The following is a 22,016-nucleotide window of genomic DNA, read 5'->3' as shown; positions in this document are numbered from 1 at the left end:
TTAAAATTCTACATTAAAATTCTACATCAATTCTACATCAATTGCTCTATTTTTTTGGACGGAGGGAGTACTCTTTATTGGTAATTTCAGAAATATAGTCATAAATATTAAAGAATATTTAAAATTTAATTTATTAAAAATTGAAATAATACTTAAACATTGTTTTTATATGATAAACTAAAATAAATTTTTTAAATTGTAGCATAGTCTATTACGTCTGATTGTCTTAATAATAATGTTCGAGATGCAATAGTATTTTTTATCTATACAATTTACTACAACTACTGCCTAAACCTTTGTCATTTATTCTTTATTATATTTAAATTCTAAAAATCTCTATTTTTGTTTTTCACAATCTATGGGTACTCACACCACATATAGTGAAATGTATTTTTCTTCTCATAAAAATATTGAAAATTCTAAATCTAATCAAAATTAATGTTTCTGCTATTAATATAAGGTTGGATTAAAGAATAAATATGACCTCTTAAAAGTTAAAACCCCTCTTTAAACCCCCCCCGGTGGCCGCATAATTCCGGCGAAAGAGCTTAACGGAAGAGAAAAAAGAGAGACAGAAGAAAGGGGGGGAGAGCGAAATCATCATCACTATTCAAGTATGGCGGCAGCTTCAGAAACCGAGAGCCCATCGCCACAAATTTTTATTCCTAATGAATGGTCGACCGCAGCCGACTTGATAGCCTGCGGTGCTGTTTCTTTTCCGATTGCTTTTGTATGCGGCCCCAAAAACAGCGGGAAAACAACTTTTGCACGCCACCTCGTTAATGTCCTTCTTCAGAGGTACTCTTTTACCGACCTTAATACAGTTGGGGATTGCAAAGTTATAGTCTTTTGTCGTTTTTTGGATGTGGGCTGTGAGAACATGCTGTAGGATTTTTGTATTTTGATGTTATACGATGGGAATGTTAGCTATCTGTAATGCTTGGGTGAGTATAAGAGGTTTCAGTTTGTTTGAAATTGGAAATTATTCTTGTTTGTGTAATCTGGAATATTAGAGATTATGCTCATTTTAGTATTATTGTTAGAAATTTATGTATACATAATGACATTGTGAGGGGGTATGTTTAAATATGTGAAACTGATTGATTCGTACATCTGTAATTGAATTGAAACTTACACTGTTTTGAACTACTTCAGGCACAAAAGAGTTGCTTTTCTTGATACTGATGTTGGGCAGACGGAGTTTACTCCGCCTGGTCTCCTAGCACTAACTGTTATTGACAAAATAACCCCAGGTAGCTATGTTTTTCTTTTAACTTTATCTTTCGGTTGTTGTTTTATGATCTTGATTCAAGTGGTTGCTTGGAATGAATTTATTCTCATAACTGTCTATCTGCTTGGTATTAGATTTGACGATTCCATGCGTGAAAACTCCTGCAAGGTATGGTACTTTAGTTTCAGTCTTATTAATTTTTAGTTCAAACTGGCATACTCATATATGGAGGTGCCACCGTGATTAAATGTTGCACATCCAAAAGATTCCAAAACATAGCCTGGTGAAACTGGCATGCGAAATTACATTATTGCCCCGACTGCGGGGAAGAAGTCTTTAAGCTGGCTTCTAGATGGAGTGCTTTTTCTAAGTTGGTTTAATTCAAAAAAGTGCTTCTTTGCCTTTAAGGAAGCAGCATCTTACTATTATGTTTTAATTTATTTTTGAATGGGAATCCGAACCTTTCAGTTTGGTCCTTTGGCTGCTTAAACTCACAGATTCTTATCATACATTTCACATGCATCTAAATCATGTTGTGTATTGATATTGGTTCCTGTTTAGCCTTTTGAAGATGATTTTCCTTAGTATATGTGCAACACAACCTTATAAGCTAATTGCTTTTGAATATCATTTCAGATGCTTTTTCTTTGGTGACATCTCCTCTAAAAGAGATCCAACAACCTATTTGACTTATATAAAGGCCCTTTATGATCACTATATGGAAACAGAAATCCAGGGTGCAGGGCTACCACTTGTCATAAATACCCCAGGCTGGGTAAAAGGTTTGTTATGCCATACTCTGCTGCAATGTAAAAGCTCTGATGCTTTGTTTTAACTGTTTCTTCTAGTACATAGCAACTTTATTCGCTATTTTCCGTGGCAGGTATTGGATATGAGATACTGGTGGAAATGCTAAGATATATATCTGTCACACATGTCGTTAAGCTTCAAAGATCGGTTCTCTCTAGGAACTTACCAGATGGGGCATTTTGGTTAAACGAGGGGGATGCTGATGCCACCACCACAACTGTTATTGAGATTAATGCTCCTTCTCAGAACCATTTAACTTCAACGTAGGCTTCTTGTCTTCTTGAATTTGATATGAGAGAGTTGGTCATGCATCTGCTAGAACATTTTCCATGGTTTTTTAGTTTTCTTCACTGAGAAACAGTTTTCCTTCTTTTCTTTGTTACCCGAACTCAGTCTGTTTAGAAGTTCGAGGAATTTCTCAATCTATTTGAAATGTATGTGTCGGTATGCTTAATCCTAGTATCTAACTTTCAGGGTGCCAATGCGAAAGGATGCACGTCTTCAACGGGATCTGCGACTAATGGCATACTTTAAGCAATGCTTTCCAAGTGATACAATTATCTCCACGATTAAGGAACTTTCTCATGCATTGGCTTCTCACCCTCCTTATGAGATTCCCATATCAAGTATAAAAATAAAACACCTCCATTGCCAGGTAGATCCAGCTTGTCAGTTCTTGAAATTTTGATGCAACAATCATTAGCATAGGAGTATCTTTCCTAATTCAGGACTAGGAAGGGTTTATTTACAGCAACTTGTTTCTCTCTATGTGAAGGATACTTAGGTATAGATACTCATGTTTTTTTCAATTCGTGTTAGTTTTTCCTAGTTTAAGCCATTGTTCTTTTGCCAGGTCGCGACTACTGAAACTTTCTACAGTTTGAATGCAGACTATTGTTGGGCTGGCAATCAGTTCAGTCTCCGAGCAATTGCCTCAATGTGTTGGCTTGGGTTAGTAAACCGAACAGTTTGTTTGGAGCGTTTTTCAAACACTCAAGTTTTCATTCTCGTCTTATCTATTATAAACCAGGAATCGTGAGAGCAGTTGACACCTTCAAAGGAGTGCTCTATGTTATAACCCCTGTTCCACCTCATATTTTGGAAGATGTTGATTTGTTACTTCAAGGATTCATTCCAATTCCTATTTCTTTACTGCAGGTATGTATATCTTGGCAAAAAAATGATTCCAGTAAAAATAAGATGGATCCTTGAGTAGTTTACATTGTAAATGTAAGAGCCCTTTTCTGTTCTCTAGCTAAAAAGACAGATAAACTAGCTTTTAGTTTTACATGCCCTTCTTTGCTATCTATGTCTTCATTCATAGCTACACAGATAGTCAAAAGCATGTAAAACCCTAAACTTTGCGTATGTGGTGTGCTCATCACCATTTTCATTTACTGCATACTGCCTATCATCATAAGAGTATATATCTATGTTTTGCATGGTTAAAAGGAAAAGCCGCCTTCTGGCTCGTCCAGCCTGCAAGGAGAGCGCCCGTGACCTGAACATGTCAATCATTGCACCACCATCAGACAGAGGGGCATTGTTGAATCATAACTTCAATCAATGTGTAAAAAAAACCTCGTTTCTTGCCCCGCCAGATTGTTTCAAATTAATTTCTAGACAAAGAAATTACCTGCATGACTCGAGTTCATGCATCCACCTGGGCCGGGAGAGTACGGAGATGCTCAGCTATCTCCATCAAGAGTTTAGCACCTTCATCTCCTATTTGGATTGTCTTAGCTGCATGCTTCAAGAAGTTACTGTCTGCTTCAACCACTCTCAACCTCTCCTTGATCATAGACACCTCTGTTTTAAGTATACCTTTGTTTTCACCTCCATCTAGAAACACACCAAGGTTTAAGCCAATGAAAGTGACACAAACAAAAGAGAAAATAAATCTTGCTTATGCACATACCTCTGTCTTGATCATCATTTTTTATTGCCTCCATTGAGAAACTGGACTCTCTATCTTTATCACCATTCCTCATCTTCTTCTCGAGATCAGTCAAAAGACCACGAAGATACGACCTCTCCCCCTCGAAATCGAACGACGACTCTCCCTCCATATGATCACCACCATTCAAACTATAATAGTCTGACAATTTCTCGCTTAAACACGACGAGTGAGACTTCATCTCCGTGAAATCCTCATCAGTATCAAATTCACAAGCGTCGCTACCATACTTCCCGATAGGCCCGTATTTCACCCGGTAGGCCTCAAGCTCAGACTCGAGCGTTTTGACATCATCTTCCTTGGTGATGAGCATGTCTCTCATGAGGTCCAAGGCCTCCTCGTCGTACTCTGCTTGCTCCTCCATCATCCTCTGGTACTGAAGCGCTTCCATCTGGATAGCGGCCTTCTCCTGCTGGATCCGAGTGATCATAGCCATTGCATTGTTGGCAGCCACAGCAGCAGCGTTCCTCTCATTGTCCAGCTCCACGTACAGCGCCATCAGGGAGTCTTGGTCGAGATTGTCTTGCTGCTTGAGACGACTGAGGACGTCGCTGTCCACCTCGTTGATAGGGCTCATTATGTCCAAGGGCTCAACAGGGGTATCCACTTTGTCAAAATTGAGTTTCTTGCTGCTCCTGCTCATCAGCCATTTAGGAGTTCTGTTAGGATCGTCTTGCAAGAATGGTGTGATTGCATCACTCTGTGGCGCCTCCAGCTCCAGGTACCTCGACCGAGGCGTCTCATCGTTCCTATTGGCCAGCCACGACAGCCTTGGAGACGAAGCCGGGGACTTGGTGGACAGACTCCTCAGAAACTTCTTGGAAGCCCTGAGCTTGAGGGGCTCCCCGCAGCAAGAGCACCACAAATTGGGATCGGCTCCCTTATCGTCGTCGTCATCCTTCTTAAGGCGGCGGAGCAGGGCAGCGCGGCGGTCGTCATCCACAATCCGATCAATGTCCTTGTTGAGAATAGCGGCGACGGCCTTGTACTTGTCGCAGTCGGAATCCTTCTCGGTGGCGAAGGAGACGATGCAGACGTGGCACATGGAGCGGATGTCGGAGAGCTTGGAGTGGACGGCGCAGAAGCCGAGGGAGGAGACGTCGCGCTTGTGGGCGTCGCAGATGGAGTCGTTGTAGAAGATGTCAGCAGGGTGGCGGGGGCAGAGGAGGCAGGGGCGGCGGAGGTCGAAGAGGCGGGCGAACTCGGTGGAGACGAAGGAGAGGAGGCGGTCGACGAAGAGGAGGACGATCATGAAGCATTGGACGATGGAGTTGCGGAGGGAATTGGGGAAGGAGGAGAGGGGCTGCTCCCACAGCCATTTGAGTAGCTCGATCGGCATGATTTGATTTGAAGGAGTGGGGATTGGATAGGATCACGAGACGTGCTGGCGAGTGATCTCGTGACCTCTCTCTCTCTCTTCTCAGATGGGAGTTTTGGCGTTTCTACGAGATGTAGGAATAGTTAATGAGGTTGTGGTGGGTTGTTTCGGTTTGTTTGTGGCACAAATGTTTGGGATGAAGTAACTGAATTAACGGTCTTCCATGAAAGACACATTCTATATTAGGAAAGAAAGGATTTGATGTACTTCGAATCAATTCACGTTGAACTTGGGCTATTTTCGATACAATTACTAGGTAATTCCCTTTTCGACTATAATTAAGTTGATATCAATTCTATATCCACGGGATCTAATGAATTATGTGTATATGAAACTATACAAACCGAATGGCTGATATTTTTGGAAGTCTGAAATTATTTGTTTGCTGATAAATCTTATTTTATTTGTAGACAAAATGTACATTAAATATATAAAGCTAATAAAATTAATATTTAAAATTTTAAAGAAATATCTTTAAGTAAATGCATTAAAATGGGCATATATAAAAAAAGTTATCAAATCATGTTTTAAACATTAGATGATTGCAACATGTTATTAAATGCATGCATCATCTATGCATAATTAAAATTTATATCCTTAAATAGGTGTATTTAGTAAACAAATTAATGTAGGGGTAATAAAGTACATATACAATATATAAATTTAATTAAAAATATAATATAATATATACTTACCATTTTAAGCATTATGGCTTGGAGACATTATGTCTCCAAAACATTTTCCTTTTTAATATAGTTAAGAAATTTTATAAATATACCACTAGAATTTCAAAAAGTATTTCCATTGTTGGTATTTCAATTAAAATTATGGGATACAAATGGAAGCGTATTAGAAAAGCAATATATTGTGGTTGTTTTTCAAAAGTATTTTATGGTAAGTAACTGTGTCTATATTTTTGTGTTAGAGAAAACAATTTTTTTATAGTGTGAATTATTTTACCATCGAAGTTGTATTTTTTTATGACAATATTCAAATACTACTATTGAAAGTTGAAAATTAAACGAACTTGAGGAAAAGCCTGATGTGAGAGAATTTACTATCACGTAGGAAAAACGTAGTGGAAAAATCTTCAATTTGTGTTAGAATAAGTAAAGGTCAGTGACTGTCTAGACTTGCCAGTCAAGGTCGGAGCCAATATTAATGAACCTGGATGACTTTTATAATCAAATATTAATTACTTTCTTTTAAAAATAGAAATTGCATCTACAGTCACACAATATATTTGTTGCTTACTTTGAATAAAATAAAAACAATTACATATTCCTATTTGATACAATTATATTATTAATTGTAGAATGAAATATAATTGTATAAGGTATCATTTAAAAGGTTTATTTATGAGCTAACAAGTTTAGTTTGTTTAGCTTACGAGCTTCACCAAACAAAGACCAAACAAGTTTTTTTAGATGAGCTCTAAATAGTTTGCGAGATCGAGTGGCTAGGTCCATTTCCTTGGATAGACCCATATTTATGTGTAACTAACAAGATGCAAACGAGTAATAAAAATTTAGTGGTCCAAACATATTATCACGCTGCATGTCCAATTTATTACACATTTTCTCTCTTTTTTGTGATTATGATTGACTGAACAGATCATATAACAATATATATTTAAACCACTGAATTTTTACTCGCTAACAAGAGGAGAAACTGGTAGGCTGGTGATCAATATTTATAACTCTTTACATGCACCATGCAAATTCACCAATCCCAATTATCAAGATTACTCAATACCCAATTAAACTCCAAATTAAAACCAATGGTTCAACTTTCCCATTAATGATAAACCAATCAAACTCTCCACCAATACACAAAAATCACCACCTCAACCATGGCATCCACACTCACTCACAAATCAACCCTAACCCTACTCTTCTCCACACTCCTCCTCACATCACCACTCCCCTCTCTCTCCTCAGATCCTGACCCTTTGCAGGACTTCTGCATTGCCGATCTCCAAGCCCCGGTCTCCATGAACGGCTTCCCGTGCAAACCGGCCTCAAACGTCACCTCAAACGACTTCTTCTTTGACGGCCTGGCCCGGGAGGGAGACACCTACAACTCCAATGGCAGCAGTGTGGTCTATGGCAATGTTCTTGCATTCCCAGCCCTCAACACTCTAGGCATCTCGATGAACAGAGTCGACATAGACCCTGACGGCCTCAACGCGCCCCACTCACACCCCCAGGCCACAGAGGTGGGCATAGTCGTGCAAGGGAAGCTGCTGGTGGGGATGATCTCCACCTCCAACGTGCTCTACTCGAAGAACTTGACCGGAGGGCAGATGTTCGTTGTCCTGAGAGGACTAGTGCATTTTCAGATGAATGTGGGAGAGGAGTCAGCCTTGATCTACACTGCTTTCAACAGCCATCTACCCGGAACTGCTTTCGTTTCTTCGAATCTGTTTGGATCGAGGCCTTCTCTGCCAGACGATGTGTTCATGAAAGCTTTTCAAGTTAACAAGACTGTCATTGATCAAATCAACTCCAAATTTGGTTGAAAACTACCACTTTTTCCTTCCAAGTTTACTTCTGAATTTATGGTAGATGGAAAATAAGATTGTACTATTGTTTTTTTCATGTAATTTTCTTGTGGGAAACAAAATTAATTTGTTAGCAACGACTTGACTTCTGTCAACAAAAAAGCAGTCCATCTTGTCTTAAAATATACTACCAAAATCCTCAACAATAAACCTAACACCCTTACAAATATGCTACTTGTTCTTTCTTAAGCATTATGAAAAGGTAAACTACAATAGTCAAAATCTAAGTTCATTAATTCCACCTTCAAGCTTATACTTTTCCTTGCAGTTGGCTGACAGGGACGGGGAATGCTCTGACTCCGTCCCGTTACAACGACATGCTCACTTAGATAATTGCCATCCTGCAAAATTTTCAATCTATATCCAAGATTCAACCACCTACTGCTATTATACTTCATAAATTTAACATTGGCTTATATTTTCTACTATTGACTTTCATGACATATGGCCTATAAAACAATCGAAATCTCCACCATTAGGCAAAAACATCACATCCTACCATGGCCAAATCACCCCTAATCCTCCTCTTCTCCACACTCCTCCTCCTCTCATCACCACTCCCCTCTTTCTCCTCAGATCCTGATCCACTGCAAGACTTCTGCATTGCTGATCTCCAGTCCCCCATCTCCATAACCGGCTTCCCCTGCAAACCGGCCTCAAACGTGACCTCAAACGACTTCTTCTTCGACGGCCTAGCCAAAGAGGGTGACACCAATAGCCCCTTTGGCAGCAGTGTGTTGCAGGGCAATGTTCTTGCATTTCCAGCACTGAACACTCTAGGACTCTCGATGAACAGAGTCGACATAGCCCCCGGTGGCCTCAATCCTCCCCACTCGCACCCCCGGGCTACAGAGACGGGCGTGGTCATCCAGGGGAAGCTGCTTGTGGGGCTGATCTCCACCTCCAACGTGTTCTACGCGAAGAACTTGACTGCAGGGGAGATGTTTGTGATCCCGAGAGGGCTGGTGCATTTTCAGATGAATATTGGACAGGAGAAAGCACTGATCTTCACTGCTTTCAATAGCCATTTGCCTGGTGCTGTTATTGTCTCTCTGAATCTGTTTGGCTCGCGGCCTTCCGTTCCTACCGATGTCCTGACCAAAGCTTTTCAAGTTGATCAATCTGTTGTTGATCAAATCAAGTCCAAGTTTGGTTGAAAAGTTCCTGTCTTTTTAGTGTTTTTACTTCTGAATAATGATCTTTGGCAGCAACATATTGTTAGATGTAAGATTGTCTTTTTATTTTTGTGTTATTTTGATGTTGTTTGTCTCAGTGTGGAAATATTGAATTAATAAACAAAAAAAAGGCATCATTGTTTCTGAGAAATATGACATGCTGGTTTCATTAAGTCAATGATGAACAATGTTGGCTCATTTTTTATTGGTCTCTGAAACCTAATGCCTCTTGTTAAACAATAGTATTGTTATTGGACTATAAATTTGGGTGAGTCTTGTTAATATAATTCTGCCTAATCTACCTACAAGTTACAACTTTATAATTTGTTAATTGTGATACTGACCTAGTTATAACTATACCTAGCATGGATCTTGACATCATGTTTGTTAAAGTTGACATCTTTGTCTGTATATTATAATTCTAGTAGAGTAATTTATAAGGTTATAAAAAGAAAAGAATGTCACATTGCATATGGTAACTGTCTAAATCATTGGGGGTCGAACATAGGCTATATTTTCTAAATTCCGAGCTTGAGAGATAATCATATTCAGTTTAATCTTCTGAGACAAGGTAATAAAGGATGAAAATAACAGCATGCCTAAATTGTGGCGGTTGAGCTGTACTAGTCTTCTATATGATCTATGTCTTTTGGGAGGCAAAATAGGGTTATTATGATGAAATTTACGGTTACATATATGCATTTGATTATTGAAAACAAATGATCAAAATCCAGCAACATGGAAAGAAGAAAACCAAATGACCATTTCCTCAGTGAAACACTCTTGCTGTCTGCTCATCACCTCACCGCATTCTTCCATAACAACAAACCTGCAGATGGGGCAAGTGTTCTTGAAATGCGGCATCGACAGCCATCTCTCCACGCAGTCCATGTGGAACTCGTGCAGGCAGGGAAGCACCCTCGTGCCGGCCCCGCCCTCCAAGCTCGACAGGCACACTGCGCACTCAGCCGTATCGCTCATGCTAGCTATATTTGGCGCCAAGAAAAGAGTGAGCGTGTGAGAGATGAAATTCTTCAATCCCATTGAAGGAAAAAAAAAGATAGAGTAGAAGAATATATGTGATTCATTAACACATTGAGTATTAAGTAGAGTTGGAGCATTTTGTTTTTATGGGAGTGAGTGAATTATATATTGCATTGCTAGTAAAGGGTCGATTTTGTGGTTAAGGGCGTTATTTGCGTGGTGGGGAAGTGAGAAGGTTGTTGAAAATTGAGAGTGTTCAACACTAATTGGTTGCACCTACAAATGAGGGAGGCTCAAAGCTGGTGTTGCCTTTCTACGGTATTCCCTTATAAATATAGCTTCAATTTGGTCATTTGTTTAGGCTCATCCAGTCTTGACACACTAAATGTGATGTGATATTCACTTAATTTTAATTTTGTACTAGTACTACTACTAGTATTCTCCAATAATCTCACTACTTTGTTGGACAATTGTTATATATGCATGTGACTTTGACACTGCATCTTCAAACAATTGATTCTTGTTGCAACGGAAAGCCGTTGCTTAATGGAATAACAATTTTAAGACCTGCTTTCGTTTTCAGACAGGCATACACCAACTCTCTTGATTGAATATCAATTGGAAACGTCTGAGGATTTATATATGAGCTGAATTGTACTATGAGACAGGCATTTTATCTGATGATTGTATGACGAATTTATATATAAGCTGAATTATGTAAATCATGAATTACCTGAGTATGTATAAATTTGATTATGATTCCAATAATCAAAGAGACAGACAGATTAAGAACATAATCTTAACAATTCAATAACAAATTAGGCTTATTTATAACGTTACACAAACAGATCAACGAAAAATTTCAGATATACTACAATTAATATACACAGATAAAACCAAAAACGACCATGTCCAAACCCACAACGAAGCAGCATGCAAGTTCAAAGCACGAACAAGCTATTAAATGACAGATGAATTCCACTAACCAAGCATTATGAAAAAAAAAAACCACTCTTTAATATTGGATCCATATATACCATGAAGAAAAATCATAACATTAGTGTTTGCACTATGAAAGCATGTCATTTAGATGTATCAAAACAAAACTTGAAGACAAGAAACATTATCAGCAAGTAAATACTATGTGTGAGGAACAAGCATGAGCTTAAAAAAATGATAAGAGAAAAACTGGTCAATTATAATATAACATAATAATTCAGAGCTAGGATAACAAAAGGGTTACTTCTTGAGAAACTCAAGAAGTATTAACAACAGCATTACATTTTAAAAAAAAAGTGAAAACAAGCAACCAAAAAACTCTGGACTCACATTCATTAAAGAATGTGAAAGGGAGTGTATGCTCTTTAATCGCCCTTTTTCCGGAAGGAGCATCCCTCGGTGAGGCGGGCACGGCCACCGGTTGGTTGGCACAGCACTGTCTGGCAGTTTCCACACACAACAACGGTTTGGGAATGGCTGAAAACAGTGGTTCTGCAAATACATACACATTTAAATACATAACATGAATTTTAAATTTAACAGTTCTATTTTTAAAAATCTAACAAAACTTACATGTTGAAGCAACCCTGACACTTGACATCCTACAAAAATAAAACATTTCCAATTAAAAACATTAACTTGAAATTGAAAATAAAAAATAGGAACCGAATAAGCGAAAACAAAAGGTGTATGATTAGTACCATGAAGAATGAGTTTGGGGATTGCACGAGGCGCTTGAGCTTGTGCTTCCTCTTCTCGAGCTCAGCCGGTGGGTTGAGCAAATCGACATCATTAGATAGAACCTATGAACAAGCAGCAAAATTTGGTTAATTTGAAAACAGAACAATCAATTAACGATTTTTTGGTCAAATCATCGAAATGAAATAGAGTAATTCGCAATCGGAGGCCGTACCATATTTGCTGTAGGAAGAGAGCGCGGCGTGAGAACTGGAGAGAGCTTCGCACAGCTGCGGAGAGTTATAGCAATGAGCAAATCTAGGTTTTCAATCACGGGTTTATATAGTAATGGGCTGATTTTATTTGGGCTTTCTGTGTTGGGCCGAGTTAAGTAACTAATTTTGGGCAACAATTCGTATTGATGGCAAAAATCAAACCACGAGCAACTGTAGTATATTACAGGATTTCTATTTATATTTATAGGACAGATTTGAATATTTGATTTTTTGGGTTGACGTAACACTGCACAAGCCCAAGAATAAAGGCATGGGCCATGGAAAAAAATCATTATTGGCATTTGGCATACAAAAAATTAACTTGCACAGAAAGAGGTTTTTATGTGGAGATTCAGGAAATGTAACTATGAAGCTATCTCCACTATATACAGACTACTATAAACTTTTTTACCCTAATGCGACAAAAGAAAGTATATATACGAAAGGAGAAATGTTTTAGATCCATAATGTCTCTAAGCCATAATGTTCTAAGCCATAATATCATAATGAGGTTAAAATAATCATTTCAAATTGTTTTAGATTTTTATTCAAATTTATGTTTTATGTATATAAAATGTTTATTAGTATTATAGTAGAATCACTTGATTATGGAAAGTTACTCAAATCTAGTCATATATAAATCTCTATTCCATCTTTCTGTCGGAAATTTCTCCTTCCTCTATATCTCTCTTCTTTCTTGCCATTTACAGAATTCTCCATGAACTCATGTCTCCATATTTACGATTATTGCTTTTATTCATTTAAGAGAAAAGATGAGAAATAATTCAATATTAATTTAAAGTGTAAATTTGAACAAAACAAATTTATATGAAAAAAGAAAATAATTACTATAAAATCAAGAGAAGGGAGAGATAACACTTCAAAAAATTTGAAACTTAGAAAGAAAGCGTGTAAAGAATTGTCCGATATATAATTTTGAAAAAAAGTACAAATAGAAATATAAACAAAGCAATGAGTGAAAATATAGAAAATGGAAACAACCTGTATAATTTGGAATAAAGAGAAATATTAAATAAACAAATTTTATTATATTAAAATTTCAATAGCTATTTGTTAATAAAATAATTTGATTTGAATAAAATTTATTATTTTAATATACTTTTAGATATCAAGTTTAATTGTATTTCATGATTTTTGAGTAACAATGTAGATTACACGAGGAGATACAATACTTAATCATCATTAATTTATTGAATGATACAACAAAGAAATTAAGTATAAATATAATTAGTCGTTTTCATATCTTTACAAATTTTAATATTTATTTTATAATACTTCCTTTGTCCCATAATAAGAGTTAAACTTTGTCATTTTGGTTCCGTCCCACAATAAGAGTCACACTTTATTTTTATCCTAAATTATAAATAGGTCTCACATTCCACTAACTCACTTCATTCACATTTTATTTTAAAGTTAATATAAAATTGGTCTCATATTCCACTAACTTTTCAAACTCACTATTCTTTACATTTTTAAAAACTCGTTTCACAATAAGAGTGACTACTGTGGGACAGAGGGATAAAATAATTTTATGTTATGCAAATGAGTGAATGACTATTACCATTTCATTGAATGTGAACACTAAAAAAATTAAGTGTACGTACACACAATCATTTTCGTGTCTTAAAAATTCAATAATTATAATACAAATAAAAAAAATTGATATGAATGTCTATTATCATTTTAATTTACTTTTACTTATTAGATATCAAGTATTTTTTTTATAACTTAAAAATTTCAGTAATTATTTAATAAAAAATAATAATATAAAATTTAGTGACTATGCAAATATATACTACTATTATAATTTTAATATATTTCTAATAATTCATTAACTAAATAATTAGATCCAAATGGTCATTACTATTGGATGATAACATTAAAATATTAAGTATATATACATGTAGTTAATTTTATAACTTAAAATTTGAATAGTTATTTTATAATAATAAAATAATATGATATGAAAGACTATTACCCATTCGCTAAATGAAAAAATAAGAAATTAAAGCATATTCATATAATAGTTTTTTACTGCTTAAAATTTAAAGATTATTTGATAATAAAATAATTTGATGCGAATAGCTATTACTATTCCGTTGGATGACAGTAGTATATATATACATGTAATCATTTTTACACTTTAGATATTTAACAATTATTTAATACTACTAGTAAAATTATTTGATGTGGATGACTATTATTCTTTTGCTGAATGATATCAATAAGAAATTAAGTGTTTATACATATACTACTCCCTCAGATGTTATTTGCACTTTTCTATTTAAGTCGTAAACTTGAGATTAATTTTTTGATGTAATTAAATTAGTATTTAAGTGTACTAAGAAATTTTTTAACAAAAGAACACTTAATTACTTATAATATATTAATTAAATATCATAATTCTTACTTAAGTATAAATAGTGTAAGTAGTTTGGAACAAGCCAAAACAGAAATTTGTGAATAACATAAGACGGAGGAAATATATCTTTACAATAGAATTTTATCAATTATTTAATAATAAAATAATTTGATGTGAAGGACTATTAAATAAGTAAATGTTTAATATTAATAAAATAAATAGATGTGAATTACTACTAGTGAGTAAAATTTAAAAGTGATTAAATAATAAATTAATTATAATAACTATGATTGTTTTGTTCGATAATAACACTAAAAATTTAAATATATTTATATAATCATTTTTATAATTTAAGGTAAGCCAATTCAGATTTTTTTTTATGTTACACAAATTTGAAGAAAGTTAATAAATGACTTAATTATAATTTCCCAAAGTTATTGAAAGCTACTATATTAATTAAGATAGTTAATTTGCTTTTATTTGACTTTCCTTTCATAATTAATTAAACGGTTATACTATATAACTATTTATTTAATTTCCTTTTATTTGAAATAAGGGTGTATTAGTCCATATATAAATTATTTTTATGACAAGAAAACATAAGGACATTATGGCATGGAGACATTATGTCTCTAAATCACTACTCGAAAAGAGAAATGTTTTAAGAAACGCAATGTAAAATGGGTTGAAAAAGTTGGTAAAATATGAGTCTTAATTTTGTAATAAAATGTTAATGAAAATGAGTTAGTACAATGTGAGATATACTACCAAAAGTGGTAAAATTGAAGTAAGAAATTAATATGGGGACGGATCAAAATAGAAAATTGAGACACATATTAGAGGACGGAGAGTAGGTTTAGGGTTTAATTTGGGGCCTTTAGTAACTCACTAATTGCAACTAGGGATGTCAATTCAACCCGAAACCCGTGGGCCGACCCGAACAGCCCGGTAAAATGAGCGGGTTAGGGCTGTAATTTAATTACCCGAATACAAAACGGGCTAAACGGGTTGGCCCGAATGGGTTGGCGGGTTAAACGGGTTGGCCCGAACGGGTTGCGGGTCGGCCCGATGGGTTGCGAATTTTAATTATAAAATATTAAGTTTTAAGAGTTCTTTATATTTTAATATCCTCAATCTTCATTCTACACAATTATTAATTAGTCTTTTTCAATCTTCATTCTACACTTTTTCACTCGATCCCACAATATCAGCTTTCAAGTTCCACCTCAACTCATTATTGCACCGTCTCATGTCTTACCACCACCATAGCCAATCAAGACAAAATTAAGAACTAACCCATCAAAATCTCAATATATTTATCATTTTAATAATGATTCTTGTAAGATATGATTTTTTATTTTCATAAAGAATTAGTTACGAACAATGTCATAATAATGACACGAACACAAGCTTTAATTTATGTTGTAGTTGATCGAGATGAAAGGTTTCTTTTCAAGTATTATTGAAGAAAAATATAAAAATTTGAAGATTTTATATGATTCCAAACTAAAAATAAAAAAAGTATCTAAAATTTAAAATCATTTTATAGAAGAAAATTTTGATACAAGAGATTATTTTCGAAAGCTTTTAGGCCCGAATAGTCCGATGGGTTAGCCCAAAACCCGGCGGATTAGGGTTAGGGTTGAAAATTTATGACCCAAAAAATCCATAACCCGAACGGCCCGCACCCAAATAGCCCGGCGACCTGAGTGGGCTGGCCCGAACCCGAACGGGTTAGACCGATTGACATCCCTAATTGCAACAATTATGTCTTTCACAAGAAAATGCAATTTCAGTGGAAAAATGTTGCACGCAAGTTATGTGAGAATTATAGAATTAAGTGAAGAAAGAACAAAAGTAGAAAAAAAATAAAATAGAAGATCTATTAAAGTAAAAAGAGAGTGATTGTATATATTTTGTCAAAAAAAAATCACACATTCCAAAAAAAACATAACTCCATATCACTGTAAATTCAAAGCAACAGAGCTGTGAAAGGGGTAAATTCTTGTACTACTATTTGTTATCACTGTAAATTCCAAAACAACAAAATTGAGAAGGGGGTAAATTTTTCGTACTACTACTATATTTGTGTGCAACTTGATCACTATAAAATCCGAAACAAAAAGTTGAATGGAACAATCATAAAAAAAAATAAAAAAAATAAAAAAAATAAAAAAAAATTGGAGTATGACGTAGTAGCGCATTTGGTACTGTAGCAGTCTTGGAGTGAAAACTTTGTAAAGACACACACGCAACTCCAATAAAACAGAAGTCAATAAAGGCATTTGATGTAAAGTCGGTGTAATATCCAAACAAAAGTCCCACGCACTTTCTTGTCCTAATTGGGCTGTCCACATCAACCTTGTAATTGATGTTACAAAGCTCAATGACTATTGTACAACCACTAAACCTCACATGTTCGAAGAATTTAATGTTAGGATTAGTATGTAATGGAGTAGTACTGATTAAGAAATTTTGCGGGATTCAAATTTTAATCTTATTTGTTGATTTTTATGCTTTTAGTTGATTGTGATTTTACGACCAAACTATAGTTTAGGTGCCACAATGATGTGTACATGGCTTATGCTAACATGGAAAAAGTGTATAAATAGACTAGCATTGACAAAAAGTTTTCCCATTAAAAAACCCTAAAATCCCAACAAGGTGTAAATCAAATCGATTGTACAATCAGAATTAACTGAAAATAAAGTAAACTACATTTATCATTATTTTCTATTCCTTCCGTCCCAATTAATTAGATAACTCATTTTCTTTTTTATTTTACGTGTTTTAGAAAAATGATACCAATATTCTCTCTGTTTCATCTCAAGTGATTGAATGTTTTTTGGCACCAATCATATTTTTCAAACACGTACTATATTAAATGAATCACCTCAATTTATTAACGGGGGAAGAAAAGGTTGAAATAAGTGTTGTGGTGCAAAAGATAGCTAGATAGGTTATGCAAATACAATGACGCAAGACGATTACGCAATATTCTTGATTTGTTTAATCTTAGGTGCACTAAAATATTCACACACTTTATTTTATAACAACCTTAGCTCCCACGAGCCGTCACTTAGGACCAAACTATTTTTCAATTTGTCGAAAGTTTGTAAATTTCTTTGGTCTTTCGACGCTTACAGTCTCACTCTCATTCTCACTCTCGGCCTCGTACACATTGTGATAAATTGGTGTGTCTAATGTATGATTCATACAACCAATTATTAAAAAAATAACTGAGAACACAAAACTATATCAGTTTGCAAATAAAACTATATCCCCAATTTATTTAATTTCTTTTTCTTTTTTTGATTTTTTCCCCTATTTATATCCATTTCTTCAACATTCTTGCACCAATTTCTCCATCTTGCACCAATTTCTCCATTTCTATCCTCTAAATTGTTTCAATATTTTTTCTAGGACTTGTAATTTTCATTTTCTAGGATTTGTAAAAAAAAAATCTAGGATTTGTAATTTTCTTTTTGATTTTAATTGTTCGCCTTTTTTTATTTCACGCGTAAAATAGGTTAAAGTTGTGAATAGTGCAATTTAATAGTTGTGGTCCGAGTTGGGACTTGCAGGGTTAGAGGAGTTGTGGCCTGAGACTCAAATTTAAGGGAATGATGACGTGGAGGGGACTTGGGGCCTGAATTTGGGATGAGGATGGGGATGCTCTAAGTGTATATTAGTACTCTCTCCGTCCCAAGGAAGATGACCCGTTCCTTGGGCGGCACGGGATTTATGCAATTTGATTTTGTGTGTTAGGTTAGGTGGAAAAAATAAAGTAAAAGAGAGGGAATAAAGTAGATAAAAGGATTTTCATTTTCAATAATGAGTCATCTTTGGGGGACAAACTAGAAAGAAAAGTGAGTCATCTTCGTTGGGACGGGGAAATGGTATTTTTTATAGGAGTAGGACGGAGTATATGTTTTAATGAATAGGAAATGAACTTTCAAACTTTATGACTATGGTATGGCTATGCTATTATCTCAACGTAAGCATGTGCAAACTTTAACACCACAAAGTATTTGGACCTAATTTCACTAAAAGACTCATTTCTGCAAAAGAAACCCACCTACCTATTTATTTTAATAAATCAATCGATTTGTGATTGAGTTGTTTGGTAGTGAACTGGAAAAGTAAAAGGTAAATTGGACTAGTGTGACATTCATCTCAAATAAAACCAAATTACACGTATGCCTCATACCTTTAATGCTTATAAAAACACACAACTCTCATTCTCTACAATTCTCATCTTCCCTTTCTCAATCTATCAAACTCAGAAAACAACCTTACCATCCCAAAAATGATACTTCCAGTAAAGAGCATGCCGGAGACGTGGAGCGCGGCCGGGTCCGCCCTCGTCACCTTCATCTTCTTCTGGGACATGTTCCGACGGTACTGCCCGCCGGAGATCCGTCGCTACCTCGAGAAATGCACCGCAAGGCTGTCCGGATTCTTGAATCCAAACATCCAGGTTTCCATCCACGAGTACACTGGAAATCATCTCCGGCCTCATGAGGCCTACAGCATCGTCGATGCATATCTGAGTTCGAATTCCATCGATGCCAAACGGCTCAAGGCTGAGATGGCGAAAGACAACGAGAACAAGCTAATGCTGAGCATGGATGAGTACGAGAAGACAACAGATGTGTTCAATGGAGTCCAGGTGACATGGATCTCCGGGAAGGTCTCGCCTCCTCCACGGACCGGGGGGATTTCCTACTACCCGGAGCCGGAGCGGAGGTTCTACAAGCTCAAATTCCACAAGTGCTACAAGAAGATGATGACGGAGGAGTACCTGGAGCATGTGATCAGAAAAGGGAGAGACATCCAGGCGAGGAACAGGCAGCGGAAGCTCTACACCAACGGCCACAGCAAGTCGTATTGGAGCCATATCGTGTTCGAGCATCCGGCCAAGTTCGCGACTCTGGCAATGGCGCCGGAGAAGAAGGAGGAGATCGTCGATGATCTGCTGACTTTTACAAAGAGTAAAGATTACTATGCAAGAATAGGCAAGGCTTGGAAAAGGGGTTATCTGCTGTATGGCCCTCCTGGAACAGGGAAATCTACAATGATCGCAGCCATGGCTAACTTACTCGACTATGATGTTTATGATCTCGAGCTTACATCGGTGAAGGACAACACGGAGCTCAGGAAGCTTTTGACAGAGACAACAACTAAATCAATAATTGTGATAGAGGATATCGACTGCTCCCTCGACTTGACAGGCCAAAGGAAGAAGAAAGAGGAGAAACCTGCAGAGGAGAAGCCTGAAAAAGTCGAGAAGAAGAGTTCTCGTAAAGAGAAGGAAGAGAGTGGCAGCAAGGTCACTCTGTCTGGTCTGCTCAATTTCATAGACGGCCTGTGGTCTGCCTGTGCAGGGGAGAGATTAATAGTATTTACAACAAACTATGTGGATAAGCTCGACCCAGCTCTTACTAGAAGGGGCCGAATGGACAAACATATCGAGCTATCTTACTGCAAATATGAAGGATTTAAAGTGCTCGCTAAGAATTACCTTGAACTTGATGGACATCCATTGTTCCAATCCATCGAAGAGCTGATCCAGGAGGTCGAGATAACACCAGCTGATGTTGCTGAAAATCTCATGCCAAAATCTGCAAAAGAAGGGCCGGAGCAATGCCTGCAAAATCTCATATGCATTCTTAAGGAAACAAAGAACAGAAAATGCAGAGAAGATAAAGATGCAGAGACTAATGACGATGCAGAGACCATCGAGGATGCAGCTGCTGTACTAGACACACATGCTATGTAATCAGTGTGTAATAGTAAACTGGTTAAGAGAACAAGTAGAGACACCAATGACTCATAATTCGCCTGAGACAGTAATTATCTCGACACTCAGCATGATGACATCCCAGTTTCAAGAAGCTTCATGCTAGCATGGATGTTAATCATAGAAATGTAACACTGAGCCAAGGAGTCAAATAAAAAGCGAATTCGTTTGTTGCAAATATTAGTTAAGATATTGTACAACATCTCATCAGAGGAGTAAGAACTCCCAACAGAGTTTCCCATCCATGTCACATCCTGCTTTTTTCTTTCTTAGATGTAAAACATACTGTAGAACTGACTTAATCTACACCATCTTCTCAGCAAGAAACTACCACTTCTAGACAGTTCATGTTTCATGAGAGGATCTACTCCATCAAAATGTTTGGGAGATTGCTTGTTCTTCCTGGTAAGGATTATAAGAAGAAAAAAAGGTGTAGTATTTCCAAAATTAAATATAAGGAGAAGTAACGTTACAAGTAGTTCATAGAAATTCTGGGTGCTAAGATCCTCACTTGGTGAACTTTATAGCTTCATCTATTGAGCGATCATAATCGTCTGCAAAAAATGTAAAAGAATAATATCAATTTGCCTAGTATGCTGGATTCTTAGCGATAAGTTACCCTAATGGCTATTAAAACCCCCCGCGTTCATTAAGTTTCTGCGGAACTAATTTATCAACTTCATGCTAGCACAATTTTTGTCTATCAGCAGCAAGAAACAGAGTAGTATCATTTTTTATCAACATACAAGCTGTATACACTTATTGGGTAAGGGGGGAGCATTAGAGAAATTTGACAAGTGTCATGACTCATAAAATTTATCATTCCAGAGAAACTTTCAAGAAAATAATCCAAAAGCATAACACAAGGGAGAAAATCTACTAAGAGAGCTATATGGCATGTACCGAAAGTATAAGTCACAGGTTTTTCATCACGGAGAGAGCGTCCGGCAGCAATGGCATCCATGCCATCATGTTAACAAGCAAAAGTGCTTGTCTATGTTGCTTCTTTAACAGTTTCTCCTTCCTCTGCATGAGGATACATCTTAGAACCAATCACAAAATACAATAACTGCTTAAAGGTAATAAGATGTTCTCTTCAAGAAAAGGTATAATTCGCTTAACAGAGGACAATGACCAAAATAAAAGAAAATGCATGGAAAATCATCTTAAATAAAGAACAATTTACCACCTTGTGGACCTTCTTAATTTCAGGAAGCCTGTAATTTTTCAATTTAAGTGATTGCATAAGAAGAGCAAGAAAAACAATACAGAAGCATGCATGTAAGACATTGGCACCTCCTTAGTAGAGCTGAACCATCAATACCAGCTATTTTCACAGAGAACAAAATTTAATCCATCATTCTAGGGGACTGTAATTTACCAATATGAGACCCCATAAGAATTACCGCCTAGACTTTCTTTGCGAAATGTTGAGAGCTGAACACCATGTTTTAATGAATAATGAGTCACTTATATAGTTCCATACATCATCTTGCTCCGAAGACAACCGCAGCTAATTTAGCACAAGTAGTATTAACTATCTACTAATTTTTATAAAATTGAAATGGGATGAAAAGAACAAAATGCAGAATAATATTCCGAAAAACCAAAGCCTGGAAATCTATGTAATATGTTGCATAGATAAAAAGAACTCTGACAAAACTATTACTACAACAATAAACTAAATGCCAAAAAAGCTATAATTTCAAGATAGAATATATGACTCGAGATAGAAAGAGCTGAGCTTTCTTTTTGTTCATAAGCATTAAGCAACATACCA

The 22,016-nt window shown here is 36.1% G+C and overlaps 6 protein-coding genes and 1 long non-coding RNA gene across 7 annotated transcripts; 4 read left to right on the top strand and 3 right to left on the bottom strand.

Moving 5' to 3' along the window:
- Positions 1 to 499: 499 nt before the first annotated feature.
- On the top strand, positions 500 to 3,205 carry LOC125187029 (polynucleotide 5'-hydroxyl-kinase NOL9; the record flags this gene model as incomplete). Its single annotated transcript, XM_048083536.1, is given in 9 exon segments — positions 500 to 798; positions 1,156 to 1,253; positions 1,366 to 1,399; positions 1,868 to 2,013; positions 2,115 to 2,304; positions 2,516 to 2,696; positions 2,895 to 2,930; positions 2,932 to 2,992; positions 3,072 to 3,205. Coding segments are annotated over 9 exon segments (1,062 nt in total), but the record flags the coding sequence as incomplete, so codon positions are not given.
- A 13-nt stretch (positions 3,206 to 3,218) lies between these two features.
- Positions 3,219 to 3,720, bottom strand: LOC125187028. Its single transcript, XR_007170554.1, has 2 exons — positions 3,678 to 3,720; positions 3,219 to 3,542 (listed from the first exon to the last, which is right to left on the bottom strand). It is a non-coding gene; the product is annotated as an uncharacterized LOC125187028 (long non-coding RNA).
- Positions 3,721 to 3,780: 60 nt separating this feature from the next.
- LOC125189248 (probable myosin-binding protein 6) lies at positions 3,781 to 5,337 on the bottom strand. Its single transcript, XM_048086542.1, has 3 exons — positions 3,960 to 5,337; positions 3,829 to 3,883; positions 3,781 to 3,784 (listed from the first exon to the last, which is right to left on the bottom strand). Exons 1-3 carry the CDS (start codon positions 5,335 to 5,337, stop codon positions 3,781 to 3,783), a joined length of 1,437 nt encoding a protein of 478 aa, XP_047942499.1.
- A 1,862-nt stretch (positions 5,338 to 7,199) lies between these two features.
- On the top strand, positions 7,200 to 7,907 carry LOC125187445 (germin-like protein subfamily T member 1). The gene has a single exon (XM_048084040.1). The coding sequence runs from the start codon at positions 7,229 to 7,231 to the stop codon at positions 7,895 to 7,897; it is 669 nt and encodes a 222-aa protein (XP_047939997.1). The 5' UTR covers positions 7,200 to 7,228; the 3' UTR covers positions 7,898 to 7,907.
- A 440-nt stretch (positions 7,908 to 8,347) lies between these two features.
- On the top strand, positions 8,348 to 9,287 carry LOC125187446 (germin-like protein subfamily T member 1). Its single transcript, XM_048084041.1, has one exon. It carries the CDS (start codon positions 8,440 to 8,442, stop codon positions 9,094 to 9,096), a length of 657 nt encoding a protein of 218 aa, XP_047939998.1. The 5' UTR covers positions 8,348 to 8,439; the 3' UTR covers positions 9,097 to 9,287.
- Positions 9,288 to 11,275: 1,988 nt separating this feature from the next.
- On the bottom strand, positions 11,276 to 12,142 carry LOC125187307 (40S ribosomal protein S27-2-like). Its single transcript, XM_048083871.1, has 4 exons — positions 12,011 to 12,142; positions 11,799 to 11,900; positions 11,671 to 11,699; positions 11,276 to 11,589 (listed from the first exon to the last, which is right to left on the bottom strand). The coding sequence occupies exons 1-4, from the start codon at positions 12,011 to 12,013 to the stop codon at positions 11,463 to 11,465; spliced, it is 261 nt and encodes an 86-aa protein (XP_047939828.1). The 5' UTR covers positions 12,014 to 12,142; the 3' UTR covers positions 11,276 to 11,462.
- Positions 12,143 to 18,614: 6,472 nt separating this feature from the next.
- On the top strand, positions 18,615 to 20,591 carry LOC125188206 (AAA-ATPase ASD, mitochondrial-like). Its single transcript, XM_048084971.1, has one exon. The coding sequence runs from the start codon at positions 18,743 to 18,745 to the stop codon at positions 20,213 to 20,215; it is 1,473 nt and encodes a 490-aa protein (XP_047940928.1). The 5' UTR covers positions 18,615 to 18,742; the 3' UTR covers positions 20,216 to 20,591.
- Positions 20,592 to 22,016: the final 1,425 nt, after the last annotated feature.

This window comes from Salvia hispanica, chromosome 5 (genome assembly GCF_023119035.1).
Source record: "Salvia hispanica cultivar TCC Black 2014 chromosome 5, UniMelb_Shisp_WGS_1.0, whole genome shotgun sequence".
Lineage (NCBI taxonomy): Eukaryota > Viridiplantae > Streptophyta > Magnoliopsida > Lamiales > Lamiaceae > Salvia > Salvia hispanica.
The sequence above is the reverse complement of the archived record's forward strand: the minus strand, read 5'-3'. Positions and strand labels throughout refer to the sequence as shown.

What these genes read in the sequence shown, in the direction of transcription:
- LOC125187445 (XM_048084040.1), top strand. Translation starts at nt 7,229, where the DNA reads ATGGCATCCACACTCACTCACAAATCAACCCTAACCCTACTCTTCTCC.
- LOC125188206 (XM_048084971.1), top strand. Translation starts at nt 18,743, where the DNA reads ATGATACTTCCAGTAAAGAGCATGCCGGAGACGTGGAGCGCGGCCGGG.
- LOC125187446 (XM_048084041.1), top strand. Translation starts at nt 8,440, where the DNA reads ATGGCCAAATCACCCCTAATCCTCCTCTTCTCCACACTCCTCCTCCTC.
- LOC125187307 (XM_048083871.1), bottom strand. An exon ending in CCCCAAACTCATTCTTCATG is followed by an intron (nt 11,700 to 11,798) that starts GTACTAATCATA and finishes TTATTTTTGTAG; the next exon opens with GATGTCAAGTGTCAGGGTTG. An exon ending in TGTCAGGGTTGCTTCAACAT is followed by an intron (nt 11,590 to 11,670) that starts GTAAGTTTTGTT and finishes ATGTATTTGCAG; the next exon opens with AACCACTGTTTTCAGCCATT.
- LOC125189248 (XM_048086542.1), bottom strand. Translation starts at nt 5,337, where the DNA reads ATGCCGATCGAGCTACTCAAATGGCTGTGGGAGCAGCCCCTCTCCTCC. An exon ending in AAATGATGATCAAGACAGAG is followed by an intron (nt 3,884 to 3,959) that starts GTATGTGCATAA and finishes GTGTGTTTCTAG; the next exon opens with ATGGAGGTGAAAACAAAGGT.